This window comes from Macaca mulatta, chromosome 13 (assembly GCF_049350105.2).
Source record: "Macaca mulatta isolate MMU2019108-1 chromosome 13, T2T-MMU8v2.0, whole genome shotgun sequence".
NCBI classification, from domain to species: domain Eukaryota; kingdom Metazoa; phylum Chordata; class Mammalia; order Primates; family Cercopithecidae; genus Macaca; species Macaca mulatta.
The window spans coordinates 20,885,707-20,908,036 of record NC_133418.1 but is presented as its reverse complement, the minus strand read 5'-3'; the positions used below and the strand labels follow the sequence as shown (position 1 = coordinate 20,908,036).

Here is a 22,330-nt window from a genome sequence, read left to right as displayed (position 1 = left end):
CTGGGCCTGGCAGGGGCTGGCCCATGATAATATCCAGTAGAAAGGAGAACATGAACCTTTTAGGAATCACTCACTCTGGCTCCTCTCCCTGAGACACCACCCCCACCCTGCTCTAGATCTGGTGGTATTTAAAACCAAAGCCCTCCTGGAGGCTCCCACCTCCGCCTGGTCTGGTCTGCACCACCCCACGCCTTGTCCCACGCAACCCCACTGTGGACCTCAACGAGCCTACAGGGCTGCTGGCGGCGTGGACGTCCTTCACACATCATCACCCCATCAAAACCAACAAGAGCGGGGTTTCCCAGCAGCCTGCCTGGCCACTGTCCACCATGAGTTTTTTATATGCACCCAGCACTCTCCTCACACGCCCCTGAGTCAGGACGGTCTGCAGGCTACTGCAATTAGAGGGGATATTGTGCAGAGACTGCTATCACGGCTTCAGCTAACCCTGCATCTGATGTTTAACCAATCTTCCCTTCCACGCAATCCTAGGCTCGTCTGGCTTTTCTATTTTTGCCTCTCTCTGGAGTCCTGAGGATGGCTGAAATGGCTTCGACTGCAGACCTGAGGAACCAGTTTTCCTCCGCACTCTGCTGCTGTCTGTGCTGACGCCTTTGCAAGGCTCTCTGGGGCCCCATTCAATTTCAGACGGTTCAGCCAAGGGTCCTGAGCCCCTCCTGACATGGGACTTCAGACCTGAACACCCACCTGGCCCCACTGAAAGAACCACCACAAAACAAGCACAGGAACTGGGGTGCACGGGCGGGCGCGAGGCCAGGCTGAGTACGCATGCTGATGGCCACAGCTGTGCCCCTCACAGGAAGCACCGTAAGGGGAAGCCTGGGTCAGGGCAGGCCATCTGTGAAGTGTGGCCGACACCGAAGCAAGTAAAGGGCTTTCCTGCTATTCAGACGACTCCGGGCTGATGTCAGGCCTGGAGTCAAGTGAATGAAATTTATTCCTTCTTGATGGAAAAGTTGGACTCAAGCCCCAGATGTATATTCCTGGGGAGACTTAATTTTTCTTCCAGCTTCACCAAGCTCAGTGGAGCTTAAAGCAGGCTTTTCCTTCATGCAAAAAGACAGAGAAGGCCCAGAGAACAAAGTAGCCTGAGGCCCTGGGGAGGAGAAGGAGGCCCTTCCAGAGCTTTGCTCTCCAGGCTCCTCTGTCCAAACCAATATACGGGAGAGTCAGGGCAGGGAGGCAGAGATGGCTCCTGGAGGTCTGGCCTCATGGCCTCCAGACTGTGATGGGAGAACGTTACGCCCTCTATAGACACATGAGGATCAACACTCCCGGATGAATTCAGCCAAGACACACCAACCTTTGCACACATGGACCAACCCTTAGCTGCTTCTCCAGCAGATGTGTTTGCTCTGAACATCCCGTTCTCCCTGGTCATCTCTCCTGGCTCTATTACCACGATGCCTGTGCTCCACCCCCAGGGTGAGCAGCACACATCTGGGATGTAGATGGGCGGGATCCCCTCTTAAGAAGGGTGTAGAAATGTTCCCAGTGGATGGCCACCTGGCACTCCCCAGCATCTAACCGGGAACCCTGGCCATATTATACCAACTGTGGCTCGAGAAGCTCAGCTCCTGAAATTGTTACTCATCCCTGAGCCGCGAGAGAATTCACAGTAGATAAATTAAAATCAGAGTCCACTACCTTCATGGCACCCATAGCTTGGAAAGCCACAGCTAATCTCGAAGGGGTCAGTGCTGCCAGCATGGCACTGAATCTTGCGCTCTTGTTCCTCGTAGGGGAATGGTACTGTCTGTCTGGAGCCACGGAACCAAACCTGTGGAAAAGAGAGGGGGGGTTTCACAAAAAAGCAGGACATAGCACCACCAGAAATGACGTCAGGTGGCTCCCATGTGCACACGCAGGGAAGCACTCGGATTTCCCCATCGTGGAACTTCCCCCTTGAGACAGAGAGCAGATAAGGGCAGGGGGAGTCCCTCTCCAAGAGATGCTGAGAAAGGCTTGACTCAAGGGAGGTAGTGGTTTCCTGAGACATTAAACCAGCACCGGAGCCTGACTGTGCAGACCGCGCACTGACCCACTTTTTAAAAACTGAGATGTAATTCACATACCATAAAATGTATCCCTTCAAAGTGTACAATTCGATGGATTTGAGTATAGCCATGAAATTGTACAACCATCACCATGATCCTACTCCAAATCATCTCACCACGCCAAAAAGAAACCCCACGCCACTAGCAGTCCCTCCCCATACTCCCCTCCCTCCAGCCCCTGGTAACCATTCACCTACTTTCTCTCTCTATGGTGCCTGTGCTGGGAAAAAATTCACATAGATGGAATCATATCATATGTGGTCTTTATGTCTGGCTTCTCTCACTCACATGTTTTCAGGGTTCATCTGTGTTGTAGCATGTCAGTACTTCATTTCTTTTCATGGTTGTATAGTATTCCATTGTATGGATATACCACATTTTATTTCCTATTTCCTCAGTTGATGGATATTTGGATTATTTTCCCATTTTTGCTATTGTGAATAATTATGCTACCGACATTTGTGTATAATTTCTGGCGTGGATATATGTTTGCAATTCTCTTGTGGACAATGTTTTCACACATACCTAGGAGTAGAATTGCTGGTCATAAGATGATAACTTTACAGTTTTCAGGAATGGCCAAACTGTTTTCCTAGTTGGTGCCACCATTTTGCAGCCCTACCAGCAATGTATAACAAACAGTCCTAATTTCTCTACATCCTCCCCAACGCTTGTTATTGTCTGTCCCTTTAATAAGAGACATCAGCTGGGCATGGTGGCTTGTGCCTGTAATCCTAGCACTTTGGGAGGTAGGTGCAGAGTGGTATTCGCGGTGGTTTTGATTCGGATCTTCCTAATGGCAGTGATGTGGAGCATCTTTTCATATGCTTAGCAGCCATTTGTAAATCTTTAGCGAAATGTCTATTCAGATTTTTGCTCATTTTAAAATTGGGTTATTTGTCTTTTTATTCTTGAGTTGTAATAGTTCTTTCTATATTCTGGATACTATACCCTTGTGATACTAATATATATGATTTACAAATATTTTCTCCCACTCTGTAGGTTTTCACTTTATTCATAGTGTTCTTCGATTCAAAAAAAAGTTTTTTACAGCTTTGATGAAGTCCAATTTATCTATTTTTTCTTTGGTTAGTTGTGCTTTTGGTGCCATGTGTAATAGATTGCTTAAACCCAGGTCACAAAAATTCACACCTGTGTTTTCTTCTAAGCGTTGTGTAGTTTTAGCTCTTACATTTAGGTCTGCGATCCATTTTGAGTTGATTTTTGTATATGGTAGGAAGTAAAGGTCCAACTTCATGCTTTTGCACGTGGCTACCTAGTTTGTCCCAGCACCATTTGTCAAAAAGACTATTCTTTCCCCCATTGAACTGTCTTGGCTCTGCAGTGGAATATTAATTGACTGCAACTGTAGGGATTTATTTCCAGACTCTTCATTCTATTCCATTGTACATATATCTATCCTTATGCAAATATCACACTGTCTTGATTACTTTATAGTAAGTTTTCAAATCACAGGTGTGAGTCCTCCTACTTTGTTCTTCTTTATCAAGATTGTTTCAGCTATCCTGAGTTTCTCGCATTTCCATATGAATGCTGGTGGTCCTAAAAGGGCCTGGGGGACTTTAGCACCCACCAGGATAACTGTGAAGATGCTTTTATTGCTTCCATTTTATTTCCTATCAATTCACAGGAGGAAAATGTTAAGCAGAATTTGGTCCACTTTAAGATTTTTTTCTTTTTCTTGTTGCTTTATTTCGTGAATTGACATATAATAACTGCATACATTGATGGAATACAGTGTGATGTTATGATACATGTATATATTGCATAATAATAAAATCAGGGTAATTGGCATATTCATCCTCTGAAGCATTTATCAATTTTTTGGAATGAGGACATTTAAAACTTGTAACTATTTTGAAATATACAACACATTATTGTTAACGATATCACCCTGTACAATATCACACCAGAACTTATTTCTTCAATCCAACTCTAACAGTATCCATTGACCAACTTCTCCCCATCCCCTCCTCCTCCCTACCTTTCCCAGCCCCTGGTAACCACTATTCTATCCTCTACTTCCTTATCCTTCCATTTGTTTAACTTTTATTTTAAGTTCAGGGGTACAAGTACTGGTTTGTTACATAGGTAAACTTATGTCATGGGGGTTTGTTGGACCAATCATTTTTAAGTTTTTTTCCCATACAATTTTCTTAAGCTTTTGGCATCCACTACACGTATCTGCTGGCAACAAAAAGGAGCAAAGCATTCAAGGGAAATCCATGGGGAGTCAGGAAGACAGCTGGTTGTGTGCACCCTGATTGCTGGCTTCGTCACAGATTTAACATGACTATGGCTCAAGATTTTTATTGGATGCATGAAACGCTGCTGAGAAAATTAAAAGTAGTTGGTGTTTCTCAGCTTCTGTGAAAAGCATCATTAACCCCTAGAGCTCCACCCCCAGAACACACCTGCAAGCTGAAAGATGGTGCCTTATCCCCTGCCACTCACAAAGTAAGCAATAGCACCCATCTGTTTATAATGGGGGGAGGGGAGGAAAAAACCTAAATGTCCAACAATAAGAAATTGATTATATAACTTATAAACCATTTATTTAACAGTCTATTATAATGATATTAAAGATGATAATGCATGTGTGTGCTTAGCATTACATAAAAGCATTTGCTATATAATGTTAAATGGAAAGTACAGGTTATTTTAAACACAGAATCTAGAAGTGGATCTCGTTTAGTAAAAATCTGACACCTTTCTCTCTTTAGACATATGGGCATAGAGAAAAGCCTGGAAAGACGTACATTTGAAGTGTAATGGTCATTACGTCTGGACAACAGCATGTTGAATAATTTTACATTTTTTTTTTCTATCTGCAGATGTATCTTTTCCAATTAGTTGTCAACAAACCTGTAGGGGTAGTTAGGGGTAGACTGCCCAGATACACAGCCCACGAGACCCAAGAACCAAGCCAACTTTGGAGAGCAGTGAGGTCATCTGCACCATTGACCTGAGTAAAGGAGAAACTACTCACTTATCCAGCGGGTTCTCCCTGGGTATCCGAACCTTGTCAAATATTACCATCCCATTGTCCACACCATGCAGACCTGGCAAGAACAGAAAGGGGGAATGGATGCAGCATCAGAAGTATTTTCCCTGCTACTTCCCAGGCCTGTTGCCACTAAAATACAAAGCCCCTTATTTTACTTCCAGAATTGCTGGTGCTTTTTCCTTTGGGATGGACATGGGGATGCTGTCTGCTGTTTCCTTGATGAGCTGTACCTGTTTCTTCCACCAGCCTGGCCCCTTCCTCCCTAGCGAGAATGGAGGAGAATGGGCTTTCCTTCTGTGCAGCCTGCACGCTTTGGGCATGCAGTGGATGCACACCTACCTCCCGAGCAGTGACTGTGATTAAGAAAGGGAGAGTTCTGGCCGGGTGCGGTGGCTCAAGCCTGTAATCCCAGCACTTTGGGAGGCTGAGACGGGCGGATCACGAGGTCAGGAGATCGAGACCATCCTGGCTAATACAGTGCAACCCCTTCTCTACTAAAAAATACAAAAAACTAGCCGGGCGCGGTGGTGGGCGCCTGTAGTCCCAGCTACTCGGGAGGCTGAGGCAGGAGAATGGCGTGAACCCGGGAGGCGGAGCTTGCAGTGAGCTGAGATCCGGCCACTGCACTCCAGCCTGGGCGACAGAGCCAGACTCCGTCTCAAAAAAAAGAGGAAGCGTTCCAAGCAACTGCAAGAATGGGAAGCTGAAGACAGAGGCAGGGAAGCAGGCTTGCTCTCCCTAGGAATGCAGCGCTCAAATCCCTCCTCCTTCCCAGTGCTCTCTCCTCTGCACACACAGCAAACTGTTGACAGCAAATGCCCACAAGACAAGGGAAAACAGCCACAAGGACAGCAGGAAATGGGGGAAGCAGCGGGTAGCGGGGAGGGGTGGTCCTGAAATCTGGCAGACACATTTCCTAAAGATATCTGCCAGAGTCTGGGGTCTTCTCTCTGTGAAAACTTAGAGAGATTTAATCTAGGGGAAAACAATCTGTCTTTAGTAAACGTCTTTATTCAGAGCTTCACCCCTTGACAAGGACACACGTGCGTTTAGCAGCTTACAAGGGCACCAGAGCAGACTCTCTGCCATTGCCAGCATTTTCAACGTCTGGCACGACTTCACAGAACTCAGCCTACCCCTCTGCTCTCAGCAATATTTGACATGCAAGGAACTTTCAAGGAGCCCAGCCCAGCCAGGGTCTCGGTCACCTCTGGGAGATACATCTAAAACCTCACAAACCCACCTGCAGCCATGCCTGCAGTCGTGGCAGTGGACAGTAAACACTAAGGGGCCAGGATAGACTGTCCCCTCCACCAAAGGATGGGCCACTTCTTCCTTCTTCTCTTACTGCTCTTCCTTCTTTTTTTTCCTTCTCTCCCCTTTCTTGGCTTGGCATGACCTTGGCCATGAGCGGTCACTGGAGCATACAGGCATGTCCTGATCTCACCAAATGTTATGGGTTAAATTGTGTCCCCCTACCCCCCGAAAAATTCATGTATTGAAGCCCTAATCCTTATACCTGTGTATGTGACCTTATTTGAAGATAGAGTCTTTACAGATGTGATCAAATTAAAATGAGGTCATTGGGGTAGGCTGTAATCTAAATGACTTCTGTCCTTTATAAGATGGGGTAATTTGGAGACAGGCATGCACACAGGGAGAACACCAGGTTAACATGAAGACAACCGTTTACAAGCCAAAGAGAGAGTCCTAGAACAAATCCTTCCCTCACTGCGTCTGGAGTTGGTTCCTGCTGGTGGATTCATGGTCTTGCTGACTTCAAGAATGAAGCTGTGGACCTTCGTGGTGAGTGTTACAGCTCTTAAAGGTGGCACGGACCCAAAGAGTGAGCAGCAGCAAGATTTATTGTGAACAGCCAAAGAACAAAGCTTCCACAGGGTGGAGCGGTTTGCCACTGCTGACTGGGGTTGTCAGCTTTTATTCCCTTATTTGTCCCCTCCCATGTTCTGTTTCTGTCCTATCAGAGTGCTCTTTTTTCAATCCTCCCCAGGATTGGCTACTTTTAGATTGCTGCTGGTTGGTGCATTTTAGAGAGTGCTGATTGGTGCATTTTACAGAGCACTGATTGGTACGTTTTAAAGAGCACTGATTGATTGGTGCATTTTACAATCCTCTTGCTACAGAGCACTGATTGCTGTGTTTTCACAGAGCACTGATTGGTGTGTTTTACAATCCTAGCTACAGAGTGTTAATTGGTGCATTTTACAATCCTCTTGTAAGACAGAAAAGTCCTCCAAGTCCCCACTCAACCCAGGAAGTCCAGCTGACTTCACCTCTCATCACCACTCTTAGAAGGAGCCAACCCTGCTGATACCTTCATCTTGGACTTCCAGCCTCCAGAACTGTGAGACAATACACTTCTATTGCTTAAGCCCCACAGTTAGTGGTATGGCAGCCCTAGAAAACTAAGGCACTGAGTCAGTCCTCAGTACTCACTCAGGGCCTCATGAGCACAGACAGCAGGCAGGTGGCCAGGGGTGCAAAGAAGAGAGCCACAGCCTGCCCCGTGAGAGCCCCCAAGTCTGAGATGAGAGAAGACAGAATAGCACTGTGGACAAAACTGCCTCGTTACTGGAAAATTTGAGAAGCTGGGAGAAACTGAGACCAATGCACGTTCATAAAAGGCAATCTACAACATTCCTGAACAGTTCTACATAAAAGACTTCATGAGGCTTCAAAATCCGGACATCTTCTCTGGGGAAGTTTTCTCCACCCTCACTGTTTCAGTAATGTAAGGTAGGTTAGATTCTCCTTGAGTGGGAGGGGGAGCAGGTGGGAAGAGTAAGCACAGGAGAAGGGCACCTGGGGACTCACCCTCCTTGTACATCCTCCTATCAATAGCTGTCACTCCTGGGTACAAGCTTCCATTTTCATCCCGGACAAGAACGATGAAACAGTGGGGCCCTAAGGAAGGCATCGAGATCATTATTAAGCTCTCCTTCCTATAGCTTTACTTATTTCCTGGAATGGTATAACATTTCTGTGATTCTCAGACTCACTCAGTTCTACATCTGTGCACCACACATGAGAGCATATAATGTCAAAATGTAATGATAAATTTCTTCATGCATATTAGGAGATAAAGTTTGTACTGAATTACTTACAAGATAAAAGCAGCTCTGTGAAATGGGTTTTCACCAGTAAATAGTACTAATGAAGAGAATTATTCTAGTTGTCTGTGTTGGTAACAAACCTTGAGATCTTCCATCTACGATGAGCTGGGCAAAGACGGCTGCGTAATTCCTGTACATGGCATTTCCAATATACATCTTCTCGGCATTTTCACACGGTGTGTCAATTACAAACTCCTACACAGAAACAGCAGAGCAACAGTGTTTCCCTTCCCATGGCTCATTTCAGTTCCCTGGCTCAAGGCAATGAATACTGTGCAAACAGACCCACATGGTGCAGGGTGCCGTTTCCAGGGGATGTCACAGCAGAAGAGAAGACAACCAGAAGGTCACCTGGCTCCATGTCTTGAAACCAACACGACTGTGCTATCACCTCAATTCACTTATTCCACCTCCACCTCAACTTTGAAAATGGCTGGAGATTAAAGTGATTTTTCAAGGAATAATCCAATCCAGAAAATAAGTTGCCAATTTTCAATCTTTAAAAGGTGTTCGTTCTCTCCCTCCCAGTCTCTCCTGTTTATAATGCCGGGCTGACATGTGTGCTGTTTGGCTGAGCCTGTCTGGCTTTAATGTATAAAGGCTTTCTTCAATTATCTCTCTAGACTACTCCATAGCAAAGTTTTGACCTTTCAATCATCCAACACCAAAACCTCTAAAAGCCCTGGTGGTACATGCTCAGCTCTCCACACCCCTCACCTCCAAACAGCCCACCTGCAAGATTTCTAAGACAGGATGCAGCACCCAATGATCTGGGCCCTTAGATGGCTTGTTCCAGGGTCCACATCTGTGAGTTGCATTTCATCTGCCGGTGTTCACTCCTTCTGGGCAAATCACTTGGTCCCTCACTGCTTCCCAGGCCCTGAACCTTCCTGCCTCCATGACGTCTTTGTTTAAATGAAAGCCAAGTAATCGAAGGCCAAAACTGTATGCTTGGATAAAGCAACACCAATAGACAGCCACGACCTATCCCCGCTGCTGCTTACAGTATCAGCCCAAACAATTTTTATTTTTATAAAAAGAAATCCCTCATTTAAGCTTTTGAAAATAACTATTTTCCTGATCAACGAATATAATAATTAAAGTTTCCCAAAAGAGGTTCATATGTTCAAGTGCCTAAAACAGAAGAACCTGTAAATGAGAGTCTTTCCTAGGAGGGAAAAATCTTAGAATGTACCATGCAGTTTGTCTCTGAATATGTCCAAGGATTCCAGCTCAAAATAGTCTGAAACTAACACTGGTCATGAAGAAACAGGAAGAAAATGCAGGGGTTTTGTTCTCAGCCTCAACTCAAAACTCCGTCTTCTCTTTCCTCCTCTCTGGAAGCTGACATAAGGGTCACAATGGAAATGCTCCCCTCACTTCTTGGCTCTCCCCAATCTCTGTTGCCACCTGGGTTACCTTTAAGCCTCTTGCCAAAAAGCAACTGGCCCTGATGCCAGCTCTGAATACAGGGCACCTGGGGCAAGTTGGGAGCCCAGGGGAAATGGCAGAGAGTGGAACTGCACATTTAATTGGAGTTGACAATATTGAAGATGTGACTGAACTAAACCAACAAGCTATTGATCATGCAAAGATTGTCTCAGATTTCAGACTATAAAGTACATAGACAACGCTTTCCCGCTGGCCAAGAAATACAGTCTTGAAGCCTAAGAAAACATTCTCTGACAGATGTTTGCACAGGGAAACTTTTAACATGTGCGAGAGCTTTTCAGAAACATAAACGGACATGCTGGATCTTTTTAAGAGACGTCTCTGGAGGCCACCCTTGTCTTATCAGGGCAGCCAGGGCTTCTCAAGGAGAGGCATTACTTGAGGCTGAGTGCAGTGAAAAATAACAGCATAAAAATACAACCCATGTGGGTGGGGGCATGCTTACACCCAGGGTAAGAAAGTGAAGTGGCAGAGGAAACACTGGCCTGGCAGAAACCATCTGGTGGGATGGGGAAGGGAGAAGGAGGCCACTCGTCCCATAAACATTTGCTACGCTCTGGGAAAGGAGGTTTGTCACTTCTGGCAAAATGCTTGATTTGGAAAGTTTGCATCAGCCAAAACCCTGGCGTTAAAGCTGCATCTAAATAACGCACACCATGTGTGTCGGTTTCTGTAATATTATCTGTTGAAGGCCAGCAAAATGGTTAGTGTTGTAGGCACTAAAAATGATGCCTTTGGCCAGAGAGTTCATAATCTCATTTATTTTTGCTATTTAGAATAAAGCATAAAAACGAAACTCTCTCTTATCTCTTAACTATCCATACCACTACCCAATCCACCTCCCAAAAATAAATGTAAAACAACCAACCCACAAGAATGAATAACCAAAACATGTAAGAGATTTAAATGGTCCTGGGGGACAGAACACTTATTTAACAAGCTCTAGCATTTTGAAAGGGAAATGAAGGGGAAAACACAGAACCCAATGAAGGCAGAAATCCATTCCTGCTATGTCAGTTCTCGGTGGTATGAGTTTATGATGGGATTGTTCTCTCTCCCAGCCCCACGGGAGACGGTGTTCACCAGAGGCCCCTTGTCATTATGATTGCAACTTTGCAGGTCCCCTGTCAGACAGTGGCAGCTGCTGAGGCACGCCAGGTAGCTAAGTCATTTATGCTGTTTGGGGAAAATGGGACCAACACAGGAAATTATTTTTGTAAAAAAGTAATAATTGTAAGAAGAAACAAGTAAATAAAAGCTGTGGGTGTTTTCCCCCATCAATGACAGCAAGGTGACCTCAATACCATGGCTTCAGGAGAGGAAAAAAATCGGCCAGCCAAAAGCCAGAGGATGTTAGGTCGGCACGCCACCACGGGCAGAAAAGCCAAGCTGCTGAGGGCAGTCCCAGCGGAACCTAACTCACCATTAACTGCATAGCCAGAGTCAGCTGCTTAACCTCTATGAGCCTCCATTTCCCCATCTCTAAAGTAGGGACAATAATGCCTCTTTATAAGATTACAGAACATTTGAAATGATGTTACAAGTAGACTGTTTAGCCTGGTACGTGGCACATCCGTGCTCAGTTTACAGGACCAGTTTAATGTTGCGTTTCTGGAACTGTTGCTGGGAGGAAACATAGAATAACTACACAGAGGGAGTTTGATACAGAGCATGGCACTTCGCGAGTGGTCAGCATAGGGTAATGCTTATTCTCGTTCTTACTATGATCTTGGACATCACTGGCTGCTGGAGAGAACTAACATCCGGGCAGGAGGAAAAGCAGGGCATCCTCCAATATACCCCACCCCTGCATCTGTCATTCCAGACGCCGGCCACCTCCAACCAGCATTTCCGGGTCAGGAAACCCGCTAACAAAAATCCACACGCTCAAGGACAAACTGCAAAAATAAAGAAGAGATGAAGCAGAGCAGCCACACGGCCAGGCGGCACCCGCAGCCACGCTCGGGCACGTGCTTGCACACACCGACTGACACAGCTTCATTTCTAGAAAGAACCTCAACATTTGTTTATCCCTTTGTAGTTCTTAGGAACACCCAATATCAAGCAAGAAACTATAAAGGAGAGTGAGATAAGCACACAGTCACTTTCTTTTTTGGTGGGGAGCAGGGGCGGGTGTGTGTAGGAGTTAAAGAGATGGGAATGAGGGTTACAAAGCAGCGTCCCCAGGGTATGTTGTGACCCACTGTGGACAGAGTTAGCAATGTAGAGAGACTTAGCCAACATCTTTTTAATTAGCAAGAAGGGAATGGAAAGGAAGAAAAATAGAGAAGAAAACGAAAGGAAAAGGAAGAGAAAGAATGAAAAGGAAAAACCTCAGCATTGACCACATATAGTAAAGGTAGAAGAGTCAGATTGTTTGGTAACACTCTTGTTTCTGTTGTCATGTAAAATGTCAATGCAGGTCACGGTGAGGGACAGCGCGTGATCACAGTACAGAAGACTCAGCTCCTGATAAGGTGGCCCCAGCACAGTGCCCTCCTGACACAGGGCACAATGGAGAGGATCAACAAAGGCATCTCCTCCAGTCCTTTCCTGCTACTGCTAGCAACGAGAACAAAATGGCTTTAGTGTTGTTCTCTTGGAGTTATGACAAGGGATTACATTCACAAGTGCACACCAAGTGCTTGCGGCAGTGTTCAGTCTCAAAGGCACCATATAAATGTTGGCTGTGTTGGGTTCATGAAGGCTGAGCAAATATCCACCTCTATTAAAACACTTAAGACATTTGATCTGAATCTCAGCTCCTGGGGCCAGAGAGCACACACAGAGGGTGTGACGCTGGACACAGAAAGAAGGAGATCTGGTTCTGTCCAGGTTTTCTGCTGCCCTGGACGGCAGAAGAAGGACAGATTCCTCACCTGGGCAGAGAGGTCAACGGTGGCTTCGGTCTGGATCCCTCTCACATTACTTCGATGGCCCCTCTCGGTCATTGCAAACATCCCAGTGTATTTCTGCTTCTGGAGTTTACCAGATGTTAGAAGGGAATTAGCTGGTCAGGCAGCTGCTCCAAATGCAGACCCCTTGGGCCGTTAAGAAAGGTGGTGAGAGAGGGACAGGTGTGTTGTGGAGAAAATTATAAAAATGCAGTCTGATGACAGCGAATGTGAGCTTAACAACATTGACAGGCTCAATGAACATAAAAAAGATAGTCTCGGAATTCTCATTTTCAACAAGATTTTTGCTGACACAAATTCTGTTTTATTTTTCTTCAAACACACACACACACATGCATATCTATCTACTACCAATTTTTAAGGCTCTCCATAGAAGACTGATATTGAGGAATATACCATATCTGGAGAGGCTGAAACCACTTAGTAACATGTTCAGGGCTTCCGACATTCCTGATAGCACCACCAAATAGCCAATAAACTATTCCACACTGGAAACAAGGACAATACAAACCATCATTAGCAATAGTCAGTAATCTAAAGACAATTCAATCCACGGCCAAACTCCAATCAGGGAGCAGCTCTTCAGCCCCCTGTGCTTTACCTAAGCCCTGCAAGTGGCCTGCTTCTTTGCCCTTCCTCTTCACTGCCTGGTGAGCTCCAGTTTCTCTCTACAGACATGGCTCATGAGTCACTCAGGACTGACACAGAAAGTCAGTCCTCCATCCTCAGGCCTCCCAGATCCCCCCCATCAAATGAATGCTCCGAATGCTCATTCTGCTTTGTCCTCTCAGGATCTAGCTCAGGGCCTGATGCAGAAGACATGTAACAAAGTGCGTGTGCAATGACCCTCGATGCTGACCCCTGTCTGCGGAGGTGAGTCTGCCATGAGAAACAGTGTTTCCTTACAGGAAGGTGGATGGAAGAGGCAATGCTGCAAAACGAGCAAGCACGCAGCTTGGGATGAGCGCCCTGGGTTTCCATCCCAGTTCAGCTACCCACTGGCTGCAGGATCTCGGACAAATGACATAGTAGTCTCAGCTTCCTCATCTGATAAATGAATGATGTGAGTACCCACTTACTGAGCTACTGAGCTTACAAGCTCATTGACTCTCACAACAACCCTGGAGAGAAATCATCGTCATCCCCATTTAACACCGGAAACTGGGATTCACAGAGGGAAAGTGTCTCACCCAACGCCACATCCTCAGAAAGTGGGAAGGGCTGAGGCTGAAACCCAAGCTACCCAATGCCTTATAGTACTTCATATGGTAGCCATGAGGATTCAGTGAGAGTCAACTGCCAAGCCCTTTGCTTGCTCTTTTGTGGGGTTTTGGTTTTTGTTTCTGTTTGTTTTTAAGAGACAGAATCTCACTCTTTCAGCCAGGCTGGAAGGCAGTGGCATGATCATAGTTCACTGCATTGTCAAACTCTCAGGCTCAAGCGATCCTCCTGCCTCAGCCTCCTGAGTAGCTGGGATTAGGGACTACAGGCACACACTACCACACCTGGCTAATTTTTTTTTATTTTTAGTAGAGATGAGGTCTTGCTATGTTGCCCAGGTTGGTCTCAAACTACTGATCTCAAACAATCCTCCTACCTTGGCCTCCTGAAGTGCTGGGATTACAGGCATGAGCCACCATGCCTAGGCTGCCTGGTCTTTTGTAAACCCTGGAAAAGTGTCACTGACAAAGAGGAGGAGGAAGAGAAAGAGGATGAGGATGAGAAGGAGAAGGAGGAGAAGAAACAGGAAGAGGCAGAGTGGCTTGAGCAGGGCCGTTTGGAAGGAGCAGGGTGACGGACTGCGAAGACAGAAGAACTTGAATGTAGGGACATTTGCTGTGTCTGCAGGTCAGAGTTCCTTCCCCCTCCTAGCTATACAACCCCAATTTTCATCTGGGGAGCCCTCCTCCCCTAGAATCTGTCCAAGTGGTTTGTGGGTGATGTTGACCCCACCCCCAGCTTTAGGATGAGTTGGGAGCCCAGGACTGGCTGATCTGGCCAGACATGGCTCTCAGGATGGATTCACGATCTGGGTGGGTCCATTTGGAGTGGAAGCCAGGACACAAGGCTGAGCTATTGTGGAAGAGAAGCCCTCTTTTGTGATGTTATGGAATCTGGAGGGATGGAAGCCTGGGGCCGTATAGCCATGAGCTAGGGAATGAAGCCAAAGTATGAGGACCAGGTTAGGGGAAGGAGGCAGAATTGAGAGATGGGAGAGACCAGGTCATGCACACCCAGACCTGAAGCCTGGTACACCCTGGACTCCTGAATTACAGCAGCCAATACGTGCCTTTTTTGCTTAGGCAAGGTTAGCGTGGACTTTTTTCCTGGGGTCACTGCATCTGGATGAGCTCTCTGTTCATACCCCATGTGTATGAACAACCCGATATTAATTTTGTGAAATGGTACTGGATCAACTCTAGCAGCTCAGACCAGTTAACACGCTCTGGCATCAGGACAGACGAATTTCACTAATCACATCTGACATGTGAGGTGCTTTTCATTTGGAGAATCATAAAATATCCTGGGAAGATGATTCACACCCCGATGACTCAGCTCACTTCTCTACAGAATCATCGCGGGCACTGCAAATTGCATTACTAATTCCAACATGGGAAATGGAAGCAACCCAAATGGTACATGTTTTTTCCCTAAACCATCTTGGGAGTTAAGTTTTAAAAAAATATTTTTCTAAAACTAAAACAAGTTAGGTTTTCCACCTCTAAATCTCTTTGGCTGGTGCCTAACGCACTCTTGACAATATATTCCTCTTCTAGGTTTTAAATCCTTTCCTCCTCTTTAGGAAGAGGGGAAAAAAACCTAGAGCATTTTATTCACATTTTGAAAGCCCTATTCACTACATGTCTTAGCAGGCACCCTGGGCTGTAGAAGTGAACCTGTAAGTTTGCAGGAAACGGCAGCAGTTGACAGAGGCAGAGTCTGCGTGACCTCAATCCACACAGTCAGGTGAAGTGTGGGGTTCATTTCCCACAAAAGTCACATTCTCTGAATGGCAGCTAATCCAACCAAGCTGGGCCAAATGCAGGTGGAGCTCCTGGGGATTGGAAGTGGAGGGCTCCCTGGCCTGACATGCTTTCAGCAGCTGCCTTCTGGGAGGGACATGGGCCCCAGCCCACAGGCCAGGAAGGAGGCAGACAGGGAAGGGGGAAAGTAGAGGGATTCAGGGTAGATTCTGGAGATGGAGTTGATGGGATGGATTTGGGAGGAGAAGGAAAGAGAGGACTCCGGGAGACACCTGAGTCTGTGGCCTGAGTTTCCAGGAGGATGGAGACCCATTGATTGCAGTACAGCAGCTTGGAGGAGGGGCTGAGAGGAGCCAGAAGGAGGGTATGGACTCCTTAAAACAGAAATGCTGAGGCTGATGGGAGGTAGGCATCAACCCATCACTTGGGAGTATCGCAGAGTGTCCTCCGAGAGGACGCTGTGGCACTCCTGTCAGACTCCCCAGTGTCCTGCCCCTGGCAGACCTCAGGGAACAGGACACAGAGAGGACCATTTGCTCTGAGACAGACTGCAAAAAGCAGTGGTAAGAGGGAAAAAGTAGAGTTGGCTGGGGGACACCCAATGAAAACTCGAACTTCAAACATGCACCCACCTTGTTTGAGAAAGCCTCCTCTCTCTTTTCTCACTTATCAGGAGAAGAAAAGGGACAGCTATGACATCGAGCACATGAGGTAATGATCACAACATGCCCAATGAGAGCCAGCAGCAGCCTCCAGAGGCCACAGTGTGAGACAGCTGAGGAGTGGGAGGTGCAGCCAGGACAGGTCACAGGGGCTAAAGGATGGGGCTATGGCAGGGCTTCCTAGCTTCTAAATAAAGACTAAAAGGAGACATCCTGAAGTGGAAGGGAAATCTGGTGTGTTACAGCTGAGAAGGCAGGCTGGTATCACCTCAACCCACCAATGAAGCCAATACCTGGAAGACCGTGGAGTTGGGCCCCCAGCCATGTCCCAGGAGGTTACAGTCTCCACCACTTATGGAGGCTCCTGCTACCTACCAGGCTTGGCATGGAGATCCTTGCAGGCATTACCGATTTAAATCTATACATAGCCTGTGAATGGGCATTAGCAATGCCATCTTTACAGAAGAGAAAGCTAAGGTACATACGTACAAAGGAACATGCCAAAAGTGTGGCTGGGAAGTCCTAGAAGCAGAATGTGCAACTGTGTTGTTCTGAGTGTGCCCCTGCCCCAATGGACCAGTGAGGTCTGTCCCGTGGGCAGGAAGCCTGCTGGCTTCCCGGCTGCAATAGGCCAGGCTGTTCCTATACTACAGCCCAACAAGGGTCTCCTAAAGAGACTTCGAGTGTATTCAGGATCTCCTAATGCCAAGAGCAAATTTCCACAAATGGAAAACTGGAAGTGTTTTTTGAGACAATGGGGACTCCAGAAATGGACTGAATTTTGTCCTTGCAAAATTAACATGTTGAAGCCCTACCCTCTATGTGATGGTATTGGGAGATGGAAACTTTGGGCAATGAATGATCAAGGTTAGATGAGCTCATGAGGGTAGGACTCCCATAATGGGATTGGTGCCCTTACAGAAGAGGAAAAAAGAGCAGCACCTCTCTCCACCAATGAGGACACAATGAGAAGGTGGCTGTCTGCAAGCCAGGAAAGGAGCCCTCACCAGAACCTGACCATGCTGGCACCATGATCTTAGACTTTACAGCCTCCAGAAAGGTGGGAAAATAAATTTCTGCTGTTGAACTCATCCAGCCCATGGTATTTTGTTATAGCAGTCCAAGCAGGCTATGACAGATAATAGGATGGTTCAAATAAGGGAAAACAGAACAGCCATGGAGAAGCAGAAAAGGAAGCATGTCTCATTTCTTTCAGCTTTAGTTAGAATCCTTCCAGATTGCACCCATGTTTTTGGCAGGAAACTTGGGCTGGCTCACAAGCTAGAGTGGGGATTCAAAGCACCAACAAAGACAATCTTTTTCCCTGGCATTTTGTTAGTGTGCCCACCCCTTTCGCTGTGAGCCACTCTCAGAGCCAGCCCACAGTCCTGCCAGTACTTGGCTGTGCGAGTACAAATGAGTTTGTCCAAGGTGTTCAGGGAAATGCAAAGCCACTGGATAAACAGACCTGGAGAGAGAGAGAAAAGGGACTTGAACATGCAGGGCACAGCTGATGCTGATGAATTGATGCTGGCGCCCCTTCCTCAGGTTGACAACCAGCGCCTGTGAAACGCAGGGACCACCAGTGGCTCTTGAGCTGGCAGGGGGATCTGGGGAACCCCGGACTGATCCAGAGCTCACAGGAACTGTTCCCAGCACACCACATGCCCTCCTGGCATCTCCTCTACCACCAATAGAAAAGAGCCATGGTCCTCCTGGTCAGGACTTGGGGGCTGCGCAATCTATAGGTTCCTCTAATTGTCTCGGATTTCCAAGCTCCAGGGAAAAAAAATCTCCCACAATTACTGATGTGTGGGACAGCATACTTAATAATAATTTTTAATTGTCATTTTTATTTGTGGTAAAATATATATAGCATAAAGTTTGCCATTTTAGCCACTTTCAAGCATACAATTCAGTGGCATGAAGTACAGTCACAACGTTGTACAACCATCACCACTATTTCCAAAACTTTTTCATCATCCCAAACAAAAACTCTGTACATTAAGCAATAACTCCCATTCTCCCCTCCCTCCAACCTCTCGTTACCTCTAACCTACCTTCTGTCTTTACGGATTTGTCTATTCTAGACATTTTATATAAGCAGACTCACATAATATTTGTCCTTTTATGTCTGACTTATTTCACTTAATAATTTCAAGGTTCATCCACATTGTGGCATGTGGGGGAACTTCATTCTTTTTTTCGGCTGAACAATATTCCATTGTGTGTCTATACCACATTTTGTTTACCCACTCCGCTGCTGATGGAAATGTGGCTTGTTTCCAGTTTTAGCTATTGTGAATCATGTGCAATGAACATTGGCATGTTCCAGCTTTTAGCTATTGTGAATCATGTGCAATGAACATTGGCATGTTCCAGCTTTTAGCTATTGTGAATCATGTGCAATGAACATTGGCACACAAGTACTGTTTCAGTCCCTACTTTCGATTATTTGGGGTATATATCCAGTTAGTGGAATGCTGGGCTGTATGGTAATTTTTATGTCCTACTTTTTGAGAAAAAACCATATCGTTTTGACTTTATATATTTACTTAATACTCAAGTATGACACCTATTATGTACCAAGAATGAAAAGGTTATAGTTTTCAAGGAGTTTTCCCTCTCTTGGTAGTGAGAGCCATAAAGTAATTCCATGAGTAAATACACAGATTCAAAATGGGTGCACGTTATGGCAGAAAACCATAAGAAGCAAAGACAGGTGACAGCGAGTGGATGGGACTCCAGTTCAAGGCTTGAGAGGGGCATCCCTCCAGGAAGGACACATTAGCTGGGACATGAAGAATGAATAGGTGTCAGCCAGGAGAAGGAGGGGAAAGACCAAGCTAGGGCTGGCAGCAAATGGTCCAAAGGTGGGTAAAAGGAACCAGAAAAAGGGGAGAGTGGAACAGACGTGACCAGGGCCACACCTGCAAGGACCCATGGGCAACATCAAGGATTAGAGGATGTTTCTAAAGCATAATGGGAGGGAAGAGGTTTTAAGCAGAGAGTGGAGTGATCAGAGAAGTATTTCTTATTTTTTTGAGACGGAGTCTGGCTCTGTCACCCAGGCTGGAGTGCAGTGGTGCAATCTCGGCTCACTGCAAGCTCTGCGGGTCCATGTCATTCTCCTGCCTCAGCCTCCCAAATAGCTGGGAGTACAGGCGCCCACCACCACGCCTGGCTAATTTTTTGTAAATTTAGTGGAGGTGAGGTTTCACCATGTTAGCCAGGATGGTCTCGATCTCCTGACCTCGTGATCCACCCGCCTCAGCCTCCCAAAGTGCTGGGATTACAGGTGTGAGCCACCACACCTGGCCTCAGAGAAGTATTTCAAAGGACTTTTTAAGTCCTTGCCAGTTTCCTTCTAGGATACTCAGGAGTTTTCAAAAATTTTATTATGGAAATATTCAAACAAAATAGAATCATCTAATGAACTCAAGGATGGCCAGCTCATGGTCCATTTTCCTTCATCTCCCTCCCTCCGCCACCCCCACGTACTTTCCCTTCCTATACCCCAGGTTATCTTGACGTTTATCCCTGACATCATATATCATGTCTTCCCTGAATATTTCCAATACATGTGTAAAAGATTCAGATTCTTTTTTAAAACATAGCCCTAAAACCATTATCCCACCTAAAAATATAATGATCATTCTCTAGTATCGTCAAATGTCCAATGCTCAGGTTTCCCCAACTGACAAATAATTTTTCATTACAAATAGTTTGTTGTTTGAACCAGGATGTCAATAAGACACACGCACATTGCAATTGGTTAAAATGCTTCTTAAGTCTGCTTTACGCCACAGGCTGCCCCTTCCCTCATTCATTCAGATGATCCCCGTGAAACTCTATGGACTAGGCTCAGTGTAAGACCCTGGAGACCAGAGGAGAGGGCTCCCCACCCAGAGAGCTGCCACCACCTGCGGAGCTGTCCTCATGGTCACAATCCATGGAGGCTTGCTGAAGACAAAGTAGATGGCAGAGTAGGGTGGGGGTGCAATATGGTAAAAGCACAAACTGGGGATCATGAGAGTCCAGGATCCTCCGGTATTTCTGAGAGGGGATTTATCTATTTATCTGTTGCATCTCAGCTAACTGCTCTCTCTGAAAGCCACAGTCAATCCATCCAAGAGGGAGGAGATCATGCCTGGCTGAAATCAGAGTGAGCCCAGTCTTCCTGGAAAAACCTGATGGTGGACACCGTCACGACAAGACGGCACTCACAGATTTCTTTGTCTTTAATTCCTACCTACCAATAGACAATGTTCACACCAAACTGAAATCACCACCATATTGGACTCACTGCCAACTGACCTGGCTTCTTGTCTGATCATTCTGACTTCATGTTCTAGTGGTAATTTCTCCTCTTTGGGGACATCAGGACTGGGTGTTTGGATATGAGGAATTATTTTGAGACCCAGTGGTGTTCAGGGAGGAAAAGGAGGGCCCCATGAAGGAGACTCTGCTGGAAGGCTTGGGCAGCATGAGGGGCTGCAGCAAACACGCCCACCTGAGCTATTCTGTTCGTCTTCCTTGGTAAGCTGGAACATGCAAGATGATTGTCTTCCCTCAAGACAATAAGATGCCATTTTATAACCATTTACAAAAAAAAATGGAGAAATCTAAGAATTCCAAGTATGGGAGAGGACATGGATCCACAGGATCCGCTTACATGCTGTTGGTGGGAATGTGAATTGATGCACTAACTTTGGAGAATAGATTAACACTACTCTTTAAAGTTAAGCATTCATTCATCCTGTAACTAGCAATTCCATTCCTAGTTGAATACCTAAGTGAAGATTTTACCCATGTTCAACACCCAGACGTGGACAACAGTATTCACAGCAGCACTTTTTACATTAGCAAAATCCCAGAAACAACATGAGAAAGTGGCTGAATAAATGCTGCGGTATATTCACACAAAGGAATATTATACAGTGGTCAAAAATGAACAATCTTCCATTGCTATGTCATTCCCCAAATGGCAAAACTATAGAGATGGAGAACAGATTAGTGGTTGCCAAAGGACAGGGGTGGAGTGGAGGCCAAATGAACTATAAAGGGGTAGCACCTGGCAGTTTCTTTCTGATGATGGAATAGTTCTCCATCTTGATTGTGGTGGTGGTTACATGAATCTACATACAGCATCGAACTGAACTACACACACACACACACACACACACAATTGAGTGCATGTAAAAACCAGTGAAATCTGAATAGGGTCTATGTCCTATTTAACAGTGCTGTACTAATATTGATTTCCTGATTTTACATTGCATTACTGCTATATAAGATGTCACCATGACTAAAGGGTTCTCATGACCCTATGCACTATTTTTGTAACTTTCTGTGAACATTATTATTTTGAAATAAAAAGGTTTTTATTTTAAAATCTAATGAATACAGGAACACACAATATGAATCAATCTTAGCAATAATATTTAAATGAAGAAAGAAAATCACAAAGGATTATGATACTGTTTTCATAAAATTCAGACAAAGGAAAATAACCAATTGATGCATATGTAACAAAACTATACAGAGAAGAAAAGCAAATTGGAAACAAAAACAGGATAGGATATGATGGTTAAAGGGGAAGTCAGGGATGGGTTTTGAGGTATGCCATTTTACCCACACCTGTGCCTCTACATAGACCAAGAGAGCCCACAGGATTATAGTTTTCATTCCTTGGCATGCAAAGCGAGCATGAGTTCATGAAGGGCAGGTGCCCGGCGCCTCTCACCTTCACTCCTGTGGCCATGTCCGCCATGGAGACGACTTCTCCTAGGACGAGGCTTCGGCTAACAAAATTCTTTGTTTTTCTCTGCCTGAAAACGTGACAGACTCAGTATCAAGGTTTCCTTATGGTTTTCTGACTTGTTAAATTCACAGTTTTTATAACAAATGCATGTTACTTTTATAATAAAAAATAAACACAATAAAAGCAATTTTTAAATTAAGAAACAACTCCATCATTCTACTAAAGTAAACATTTTCATCTTTTTTTTTTTTTTTTAATGTGGCTTTCTGGTCTCTTAGTGTTAAAGACTCTTCTTATACAATAGTCAACTGCA

At 45.6% G+C, this 22,330-nt stretch overlaps 1 protein-coding gene across 1 annotated transcript in view; it reads right to left on the bottom strand.

Moving 5' to 3' along the window:
- The window catches only part of LOC100427170 (acyl-CoA oxidase like), a 265,642-nt gene that overhangs the window by 190,265 nt on the left and 53,047 nt on the right, over positions 1-22,330 (bottom strand). Inside the window, exons 5-11 of the mRNA XM_077958995.1 lie at positions 22,000-22,078; positions 13,016-13,095; positions 12,572-12,677; positions 8,321-8,435; positions 7,942-8,031; positions 5,089-5,161; positions 1,669-1,801 (exon numbers count right to left, since the gene is read on the bottom strand). Coding sequence (XP_077815121.1) covers positions 1,669-1,801; positions 5,089-5,161; positions 7,942-8,031; positions 8,321-8,435; positions 12,572-12,677; positions 13,016-13,095; positions 22,000-22,078 — 676 coding nt within the window. The remainder of the gene's footprint in view (positions 1-1,668; positions 1,802-5,088; positions 5,162-7,941; positions 8,032-8,320; positions 8,436-12,571; positions 12,678-13,015; positions 13,096-21,999; positions 22,079-22,330) is intronic.